At 44.2% G+C, this 10,953-nt stretch overlaps 1 protein-coding gene across 2 annotated transcripts in view; it reads left to right on the forward strand.

Annotated features, from left to right (window-relative positions):
* The first annotated feature begins 664 nt into the window (after nucleotides 1–664).
* LOC112224457 (disks large-associated protein 5) overlaps nucleotides 665–10,953 on the forward strand; it is an 18,905-nt gene continuing 8,616 nt past the window's right edge. For both annotated transcript variants that reach the window (XM_024388017.2, XM_024388019.2), the window contains exons 1-11: nucleotides 665–1,063; nucleotides 1,306–1,550; nucleotides 1,798–1,973; nucleotides 8,766–8,837; nucleotides 9,014–9,053; nucleotides 9,177–9,224; nucleotides 9,363–9,521; nucleotides 9,651–9,939; nucleotides 10,158–10,325; nucleotides 10,454–10,542; nucleotides 10,652–10,812. In XM_024388017.2, coding sequence (XP_024243785.1) covers nucleotides 1,310–1,550; nucleotides 1,798–1,973; nucleotides 8,766–8,837; nucleotides 9,014–9,053; nucleotides 9,177–9,224; nucleotides 9,363–9,521; nucleotides 9,651–9,939; nucleotides 10,158–10,325; nucleotides 10,454–10,542; nucleotides 10,652–10,812 — 1,443 coding nt within the window. In that variant the 5' untranslated portion in view covers nucleotides 665–1,063; nucleotides 1,306–1,309. The remainder of the gene's footprint in view (nucleotides 1,064–1,305; nucleotides 1,551–1,797; nucleotides 1,974–8,765; nucleotides 8,838–9,013; nucleotides 9,054–9,176; nucleotides 9,225–9,362; nucleotides 9,522–9,650; nucleotides 9,940–10,157; nucleotides 10,326–10,453; nucleotides 10,543–10,651; nucleotides 10,813–10,953) is intronic.

The raw sequence follows: 10,953 nt of genomic DNA on the forward strand, positions 1-10,953 counted from the left end.
AGTATACAATTTTTGTATTTTATGGTTAAAAATGTTCATGTTTTACTGTGACTTGTTGTAGGCTCCTAAGTGGACAATAAGGTTAAAAACAAAACCAAATTAAGAAAACTAAACTAAAAAAACAAAACTAAAATATAAGATTAAAAACGAAGTAACTCCGCCAAAGTGTCTCTTTTGGGTCACTTTTGTCAGTCCCAAGCCCAGATAAAGGAGGAGGGTTGGAATTGTGACATAAAAAAAAAAGAATCGACAGAAGAAAGTTCATCTGTAGTTCTAAACATATTTAGGGTGTTTTTTACTAACTTTTTGTCTCTCCCACGACGTTATTCTTATTTCCTACAGCTCCATCACAGGTAGCCTAGTGGTTAGAGCATTGGACTAATAACTGAAAGATTGCAAGACCGAATCCCAGAGCCGACAAGGTAAAAATCTGTCCTTCTTCCCCTGAACAAGGCAGTTAACCCACTGTTTGCCTAATAAAAAAATACATTAAAAAACATGCACATTGTCAATTATGCGATTACGTCATTTGGCGACTTTTAGGACAGCCAATAGCTACTTTCCTTACTGAGGAGTTTGGCAACACTGCATGGGTGTGCTGTGCTTTGAGAGTAGGCTAGGATATCACATTACAAGGTGAATTTTGAAATGAGCAAAGTGGAGAGAAGATGAGTGTGAGAAACAGTCCAATTCCATAGGACTAGGACATAGAATAACCTTTATGTTAAGTACATTAACTGAGAATAATAACCCGCCAAGGTACTTACAGTTGTATATTTTTTATGTTTGTTTTCTTCGCCTACAAATCAATGAACACACATTTCATAGCACAGAAGAACAACTTCGAAATCTCTAGCCTATCAGCGCGACGCTCCTGACCGGAAATATATAATCAGCCAATCAGCTTTGAACGGCAGAATTTTCAAAACTGACCCGCCATGTTGTTGTTATTTTTAGTTCTAACTTGGAAGTCGTTTATCCGAGTACTTCCATCCATAAAGGTTGCTAGATAGTTGGACTGCTAGAACTTGGATATCACCAATAATAATTACATTTTAAACAGGTAAGAGTACACAGTGATAAAATCCTATGTTGATTAATATATTTCATAACTAGGTAGAGCATATTAAGCGTCAGTGACTAACCGTGACTGCTACTAGTAAGATAGCCAGCTAGTTTGTTTGGCTCATCGTTTGCTCACTAACGTTTTCTAAATATACAACCACACGATAATCAATATGTATTTGTCTGTAACAGCGTGTTAATAACTAGTAGTTTAATGCATTGTATGTATATTTGTCACAGGATCATGGACTCAATGGAAGCTCGTTTCGGCCACATGCGTCAGCGTGACACCAGTGTGGACATGCTGCGGGTGAAGATGTCTCGGAGACGGTCGCAGTCCCAGAAGGAGAACCGAGACAAGGCCCTGAACAGCCGCAGACAGCTTGACAAACTCCCCGAACTGGAATGCTCTCAACTGGACATGTCTGTTGCTGAACATGTGTCAGTAATTCAGGAAAAAGCACTGAATGCAAAACAAGTGAAAAGTGAGTTTGTGTGCTTTTGTTGTGCATTCGTGGATCACTTATTTAGCTACCTAACAGTATTCTCTAGGTAATGTTACTGTAGTCAGGTTAGCTGGCTTGAATATTTTCTTCTCTGAAACTGTGGTGTCAAAAAAAAATGTGCCTGATCCAACTTCGCCCTCATGCCTCTTCATCCTCCACGCCCACTAATATTATGTAATCCCACACTGATCTATTTTCTCTCCAACTCCCTCATTCTATTTCTCAGACACTGCAGTGGAGGAGCGAATTAAAAAGCTTGCACGCTACAAAGAGAAGAAGGAGCTTGTGAAGGAGAAAGAGAAGAGGGCAAGGGAGAAGAAGGGGGTGTTTAAAGTTGGGCTATACCGGCCCCAGCCCCTAGCCCCTCTACCTCAGGCCCCAGCTGCCACGACCAAAGCCATGGTGAGGGGGCACAGCTTAACACGGAGTCTGTATACTGCTGACATATCTTTAGATAGTATATCCATCGTCCTTGGGAGTCATCGTTGAGTTGATGAAGATGTACTTGACTCATCACCAGAGGGTGAACTTGATGTGCTCAAAACTCATAGGGAGATAAGACAGTGGCGGTCGGTGCCGTTTTAAGTTGAGGGAGGACAAAATGTTTTTTTTATATACTTGGCCTTATTTCTATTACATCATATTTGCTGACTGTCGTTCATCTTCCATTCACCCAGCTCAATGTAAAATTGATAGGTTTAGGCTACAACCTGATAATACAATTTTCCATATACCCATCATGAGGTTGCTACAGCAGGTCGGGAGAAAATGAGTAATCCAGGCAGTGACACATTCTATACCTCCTTGCACATGTGCCTGTATCTAGCTGATTTGGGGTGTAATCATTAGTCCAACAGTTGCAAACGAGTTTCTATTGGACAAATTCAGGTATGTTTATCCCTGTTTTGTTCCGTTTGCTTCCTTTAAGAAACGATTTCAAGCAGAATTGGCGCAATGAATACACTCCTGATCATAGTTCACTTTCATAGCAGCCACATACAAAAACAGCATAATAATTTGCTCATTGTCAAATTTTTAGGCAGCTATACGCTCTCCTCTCACCTTTTCCCTTTGCTTGTGGACTTCAGTGCACAATACAACAGCTGCCTATGACCACATCGAAAAAAACCTTTCCATACCATAACCGCTAACTGCTACACACAGCTTACATCGTTGTCCCCTAATGTCAGTCAATATAGTTAACTACTAGAACTAACGCGTTAATAAACCCGCTACATTCGTGCAGTTTAGCAGTTACACCGGCAGACCACGATGGCAATAAATTAATAAAACCAAAAGCTTACGTTGACTTGGAAGAGTTCGTGTTGGATAGCCAGCCTGTAAACATAGCATCCATCTCTGTTTGAGTAGGCTAAACTAGCTAGCTGCATTTGCAAGCTAGGTAACATTTGCTAGCTCGGTAAGTGAAAGTGGAGAAAAAAACACAATTACTTATATTAGTGCCTTCAAAAGTATTCACCCCCTTGGTGTTTTTCATATTTTGTTGCATTACAACCTGTAATATAGATAGTTTTGGGGGGTTTCATGTAATGGACATGCAGAAAATAGTCAAATTTAGTGAAATGAAAAAAATAACTTGTTTTAAATAATAGTGTAAACTGAAAAGTGGTGGGTGCATTTGTATTCACCCCCTTCGCTATGAAGCCCCTAAATAAGATCTGGTGCAACCAATCTGTGTCACATGATCTCAGTATGTGTGTGTATATGTGTCTGTTCTGAAAGGCCCCTGAGCCTGCAACACCACTGAGCAAGGGGCACTATGAAGACCATGGAGCTCACCAAACCGGTCAGGGACAAAGTTGTGGAGTACAGATCAGGGTTGGGTTATAAAAAAAAAACATTGAACAGCCCACGGAGCACCATTAAATCCATTATTAAAAAATGGAAAGAATATGGCACCACAACAAACCTGCCAAGAGAGGACCTGCCCACAAGAGGTGCAACAAAGATAACCCTGAAGGAGTTGCAAAACTCTAATCTCCCCTGTGGAGCATCTGTCCATAGGACCACTTTAAGCTGTATACTCCACAGAGCTGGGCTTTACGGAAGTGTGAAAAAAGCCATTGCTTAAAGAAGAAAAATGCGAACACGTTTGGTGTTCGCCAAAGGCATGTGGGAGACTCCCCAAATATATGGAAGAAGGTACTCTGGTCAGATGAGACTAAAATTGAGCTTTTTGGCCATTAAGGAAAACACTATGTCTGGCGCAAACCCAACACCTTGCATCACCCCGAGAACACCATCTCCACAGTGAAGCATGGTGGTGGCAGCATCATCCAAGATGGCGTAGCAGTCGGATGTGTGTTTTGTCTTGTACCGTCCTGTCCCGTGTAAATATCGTATTCCCTCCCGGTATATATTTTAATCTCACTTTCCATCTACGGACTGAATATACTCTCCTGCAACCCGCCTCACCCTATGTGGTACGGAGCTGCTATTTTTATGCCTAAGAACCGGTACCCCAATCAGAAGCTAGCCAGCTAAATAGCTAGTAGTCAGTCAGCCACTGCTAGCGGTCTTCACCGTTAACTCGGACACCAGCCAGCCTCCGCTCGGTCAATACCTGCCAGTCCGCCGATCCATCACGACTGGTCTGCCGACGTAATCGTCCGAGGTGGTTTCAACAGGCCCTTTCGTTGCGACGACGCCAAAGGCCCATCTGCTAGCCCCGGCCCGCTAGCTGTCTGAATTTCTGTGTCTCCAGCTCACCTAGCGTAGTAGCGAAAACTGAATCGGCTCCCTGACTCACCCAATTGCTACACGCTGGACCCTATGATCACTTGGCTACACATGCCTCTCCCTAATGTCAATATGCCTTGTCTATTGCTGTTTTGGTTAGTGATTGTCTTTTTCACTGTAGAGCCTCCAGCCCTGCCCAATATGCCTTAGATATCCCTTTTGTCCCGCCTCTCACATATGCGGTGACCTCATCTGGCTTAACTGTTGCCTCCAGAGACAAAACCTCTCATCGTCACAATGCCTAGGTTTACCTCCACTGTCCTCACATCCTACCATACCCTTGTCTGTACGTTATGCCTTGAATCTATTCTTCCGCGCCCAGAAACCTGCTCCATTTACTCTCTGCTCCGAACGCACTAGACGGCCAGTTCTTATAGCCTTTAGCCGTACCCTTAGCCTACTCCTCCTCTGGTGATGTAGAGGTTAATTTGTTGACTTTCGTAACCGTAAAAGCCGTGGTTTCATGCATGGCCTCCTCCCTAAGTTTATTTTATTCACTGCATTAGCACACTTCGCCAACACTGATGTCCTAGCCGTGTCTGAATCCTGGCTTAGGAAGGCCACCAAAAATCCAGAAATTTCCAACTACAACATTTTCCGACAAGATAGAACTGCCAAAGTAGGTGGGGTTAGCCTGCAGAGTTCTGTCATACTGACCAGGTCTGTGCCCAAACAATTCAAGCTTCTACTTTTAAAAATCCCCCTTTCCAGAAACAAGTCTCTCACCATTGCCGCCTGTTATAGACCCCCCTCAGCCCCCAGCTGTGCCCTGGACATCATATGTGAATTGATTGCCCCCCATCTATTTTCCGAGCTCGTAATGTTGGGTGACCTAAACTGGGATATGCTTAAAACCCCGGCTGTCCAACCATCTAAACTAGATGCCCTCAATCTCACAAATTATCAAGGAACCTACCAGGTACAACCCTAAATCTGTAACCATGGGCACCCTCTTAGATATCATCCTGACCAATTTGCCCTCTAAATACACCTCTGCTGTCTTCAACCAGGATCTCGGCGATCACTGCCTCATTGCCTGCATCCTTAATGGGTCCGCGGTCAAACGTCCACCCCTCATCACTGTCAAACGCTCCCTAAAACACTTCAGCAAGCAGGCCTTTCTAATCGACCTGGCCCGGGTATCCTGGAAGAATATTGACCTCATCCCGTCAGTAGAGGATGCCTGGTTGTGCTTTTAAAAGGGCTTTCCTCATCTTAAATAAGCATGCCCCGTTCAAAAAATTTAGAACTAAGAACAGATATCGCCCTTGGTTCACCCCAGACTTGACTGCCCTTGACCTGCACAAAAACATACTGTGGCTTTCTGCATTAGCATCGAGTAGCCCAAGCGATATGCTACTTTTCAGAGAAGTTAGGAACTAATATACATAGTCAATTAGGAAAGCTAAGGCTAGCTTTTTCAAACAGAAATTTGCATCCTGTATAACAAACTCCAAAAAGTTGTGGGACACTGTAAAGTCCATGGAGAATAAGAGCACTATCTCTCAGATGCCCACTGCACTGAGGCTAGGAAACAATGTCACCACGATAATTGATTATTTCAATAAGCATTTTTCTACAGATGGCCATGCTTTCCACCTGGCTACCCCTAGCCCGACCAACAGCTCTGCACCCCCTGCAGCAACTTGCCCAAGCCCCTCCCCCCCCCCCGCTTCTCCTTCACCCAAATCCAGACAGCTGATGTTCTGAAAGCGCTGCAAAATGTGGATCCTTACAAATCAGGTGGGCTAGACAACCTGGACCCTCTCTTTATAAAATGATCTGCCGCAATTGTTGCAACCCCTAGTACTAGCCTGTTCAACCTCTTTCGTATCGTCTGAGATCCCCAAAGACAGGAAAGCTGCCGCGGTCATCCCCCTCTTCAAAGGGGGATACACTCTAGACTCTCACTGTCACAGACCAAGATCTATCCTACCCTGCCTTTCTAAGGTCTTCAAAAGCCAAGTTAGCTGACCATTTTGAATCCCACCGTACTTTCTCCACTTTGCAATCTGGTGTCCAAGTTGGTCATGGGTGCACCTCAGCCACACTCAAGGTCCTAAACGATATCATAACCGCCATCGATAAAAGACAATACTGTGCAGCCATCTTCATCGACCTGGCCAAGGCTTTCGACTCTGTCAATCACCGCATTCTTATCGGCAGACTCAATAGCTTTGGTTTCCTCAAGTGACTGCTTCGCCTGGTTCACCAACTACTTCTCAGAGTTCAGTGTGTCAAATCAGAGGGCCTGTTGTCCGGACCTCTGGCAGTCTCTATGGGGGTGCCACAGGGTTCAATTCTCGGGCTGACTCTTTTCTCTGTATATTGCAATGATGTCGCTCTTGCTGCTGGTGATTCTCTGATCCACCTCTATGCAGACAACACCATTCTGTGTACATCTGGCACTTCTTTGGACACTGTGTTAACTAACCTCCAAATGTGCTTCAATGGCCCTCACTTCACATTCGTCGCCAAACCCACTGGCACCAGGTCATCTATAAGTCTTTGCGAGGTAAAGCCCCACCTTATCTCAGCTCACTGGTCACATAACAGCACCCACCCTTAGCATGCGCTCCAGCAGGTATATTTCACTGGTCAGCCCCAAAGCCAACACTTACTTTGGCTGCCTTTCCTTCCAGTTCTCTGCTGCCCATGACTGGAACGAATTGCAAAAAGCATTTAAGCTGGAGACTTATATCTCCCTCTCTAACTTTAAGCATCAGCTGTCAGAGCAGCTTACCGATCACTGTACCTGTAAATGGCACAACCAACTACATCCCCATATTGTTATTTATCTTCTTGCTCTTTTTCACCCCAGTATCTCTACTTGCACATCACTCCAGTGTTAATGCAAAATTGTAATTATTTCACCTCTGTGGTCTATTTATTGCCTTAAGTCCCTAATCTTCTACATTTGCACACATTGTACATTGTTAGAGGTTTTCTATTGTCTTATAGCCTGTACGTTTGTTTGTGTGTAACTCTGTTGTTTTTGTCGCACTGCTTTGCTTTATGAGAACTTGTTCTCAACTGGCCTACCTGCTTAAATAAAGGTGAAAATATCTATATTTTTTGAAGATTGCTGTACACCAGCGGAACCCATCCAACTTGAAGGATCTGGAGCAGTTTTGCAAAACTCCCAGTGGCTAGATGTGCCACGCTTACAGAGACATACCCCAAGAGACTTGCAGCTGTAATTGCTGCAAAAGGTTGCTCTACAAAGTTTTGACCCTGGGGGGATGAATAGTTATGCATGCTCAAGGTTCCTGTTTTTTGTGTTTCACAAGAAAAGTAGGCATGTCTTGTAAATCAAATGATACAGCCCCCAAAAAAAAAACCCAAATATATTTTAATTCCAGGTTGTAAGGCAACAAAATAGTAAAAATGCCAAGGAGGTGAATACTTTCGCATGCCACTGTAGCTAGCACTGTCTTTCTCTCAGGCAACTATTCACCACATTTTATGCACTGCAGTACTAGCTAGCTATAGTTTATGCTTTCAGTAGTAGATTCATTCTTTGATTGCGTCGACATATCAGTTCATACTGCAAGAGCTCTGATAGGTTGGAGGACGTCCTCCGGAGGTTGTCATAATTACTGTGGAAGTCTGTGGTAGGGGGTGAGAACCATGAGCCTCCTAGGTTTTGTATTGAAGTCAATGTAACCAGAGGAGGACGGAAACTAACTGTCCTCCGGCTACACCATGGTGTTAAGGCTGCTGTAGACCTTTGTTGCAAAACTGTGTTTTAATCAATTATTTGGTGACGTGACTATATTTAGTATAGTTTTATCTAAAAAAAACCAGGATCACTTTTTTTGTTTCACTATTTTTATGAAATTTTTATCCCCTTTCTCCTCTGAGGAGCCTCCACTTGTATAAGAACAGAACTGGTGTTCTTAAGCCACGTTTATACCTGGTGCTAACATGCGTCCTTTGTCCCGATTGTGTCCACATCCTGATAGTGCCCATATTTGTAGACTGGTGTAGACGATCAAAAGACACATTGTGGTCTGATTTTGATCAGATCTTCCTGACCACCACCGGAGGTAGTCGGGCACGCATTGTCTGTGTATCTCTCAAGTGTAGACTAATCTGGACAGGGACACCATTTAAATCCTCATTATCCTACCTTCAATCATTGACAGCTGGCACAATTGACTTATGACAGCAATATGTTTTAAAATAAATTATTATTTTTGAAAGAATATCTGTCACATTTGCATACAGAGAGGGACCAGGAAATCTGGTCACAATGTGGACACAGTGGCTGGATGAGACATTTTACTACCATGTGTAAGCACATTTGAAAATGTGGTAACAATCCGATTGTGGACAAGACCAGGAAAAAGGATGCCAGTTAGCACCAGGTATAAGCAAGGATTTAGTGGTGTTACGTTGTCATAACGTGGCCTTGCCTTTTCCTCCTACCAGGCAACAACGACAGTGGTCCTGCCCCAATCCACCAGAGTGACACGCTCAACCATGAGGCAGCAGGCCCCCAAGGTGATTAAAAAATATATAAAAAACAAACAAAAAATTGCCCTACCAAGTTTTGTTCTGCACACACCTTTTATATAAGATGTTCTATTAGATTATTTAGTCGTTAACTATAATAGCAGCTTTTTGGAATAACCATATAATTGACAAAATGCTGTATTTTCTCTGTTCCATTGACCTAGGCACCACAGACTATTGACACTGTCCCTGCTTCAAGAAAAGGTTGGTGTTTGTTTTTGTTTGAAAAACAATTTTCCACCCTGTATAATCATTGAATGGTGTGCTTAGTTCAACACCTGTATGTACTGACTGCTAACCCCTTAACTTGACCTGGTTCTGTCTTAGTTGAACCAGCTGTGGTCAGGTCAACCAGGAGAACCAAGATCACTTTAGGTAACACTCGTAACCATGACAAAAATATTGTCAGCTGTTCTATACATTACGCCTCAACCTTTTTTTAGCCAATTATTTAACCCCAATAAACATATCCTTGACTTGTAACGGAACTGTTCTTTTTCCACTTTCCTGCAGGTGAACCAGTCGTCAGAGCCCCATCCACAAGGTCAGCTAACAGGCCTCTGGTCTCTGTGGGCCCGGTGGCAAAGGACAAACCTGCTGCAGCTCCCAAGACCAGATCAAATGCCAAGCAGTCTGCATCACCACCTGTTGGCAGAGGGAGGAACACCAGGGGTGAGCTTTGGCAGCTGACATCCCACGCTTCATATGCATTATTCCTCTACAGCATTTGATGTGGTTTCCCCATTTTATTTCTGCATAAAAAAAAAGAAAGAAAAAAGTACATTTTGACATTCTCTTTAGGCAATACTGAAAGCAATAAGCAAGCTGCTGTAAAAGTGAAAAAGCCAGTGGAGGAGCCCATGGCTGCCAGCCCGCCACCCCCCAGTGTAAAGGAGGAGAAGATGGTAGAAGACCCTTCCCCTGCTGATCCAGAACCTGTCCCAGCCCAGGCCTCCTCCCTCCCCCCTCCAGGCCCTACCCCGTCCTCCTTCGCTCCTCAGGGCTTTGTGTTCCAGGCCCCAGCAGGCCTGTCCACCTTCAAGCCCACCCCTCTCACCCCCCGCTCTGCAGACTCCTTCTTCAAACCCAGGTAACACATTGTGGGTTTCTGATCAGTCTGTATCCCTCTGACATATTTTAGATTCCCTTGTAATATTTATTAGGCGCATTACAGATGCATTTTTTTCTGCTGGGGTATGAAAATCTGGTTGATATACTGTTACTGCTTATTAAAATATGACTGGCTGTCATTTCTTACTGAACATATTGTCATTTTCTATGTTTAAATCTTCATCCTCCTCTCTGCAGTGTCCCTGCCTTTGTACTACCACCTGTGCCACTCTGGCTCTCTGACTTGGTGCCCAAAATGGAGCTCAGTGCTCCCTCTCCTGCCAAGTCCCCTGTTCAATCCCCGCCTTCTCCTACTCTGGCCCCTCAGTGTCCCCAGGAACCAGAGCATGATGTGCCCTACTTTAGGTGAGGGTTACATTTTAGCTGACAAACTTATCATGCATATTATATGAAATCAAGTCAACAGCAAAGTTCCTGACCTAGACAAGTGTTGTGTTATGTGATATGTGAATGTCTGTCTGTGTGTCTATCAGGTTGGTGGTGGTCAGTGAGACTGAGAGACTGACAGCATTTTGTCAGCAGTGGGAGCCCAGGGTGGATGATGCATCTATCCCTGAAGAGAGTGAGTGACTTGACGTGTTTTAACCATCTTAAGTGGTCGATTTGGATTTCTATTAGCGAAATGCATCCTACAACATTTCCTCAATGTTTATATCCATCCCTTTGTGAAGTGCGGGACCGTATGCGTACTGCGGTGGGGCAGGCCAGGCTGCTGATGAAGGAGAGGTTTGGTCAGTTCTCTGGCCTGGTGGATGACTGTGAGCTTGGCAGAGGAGAGAAGATCACCACATGCACTGACTTGCAAGGCTTCTGGGACATGGTCTACTACCAGGTGGGTTAGTGACTAGGAGGACATGATCTACTACCAGGTGGGTTAGTGACTAGGAGGACATGGTCTACTACCAGGTGGGTTAGTGACTAGGAGGACGTGGTCTACTGCCAGGTGGGTTAGTGACTAGGAGGACGTGGTCTA

The sequence above is a fragment of the Oncorhynchus tshawytscha genome, linkage group LG25, assembly GCF_018296145.1.
Source record: "Oncorhynchus tshawytscha isolate Ot180627B linkage group LG25, Otsh_v2.0, whole genome shotgun sequence".
NCBI classification, from domain to species: domain Eukaryota; kingdom Metazoa; phylum Chordata; class Actinopteri; order Salmoniformes; family Salmonidae; genus Oncorhynchus; species Oncorhynchus tshawytscha.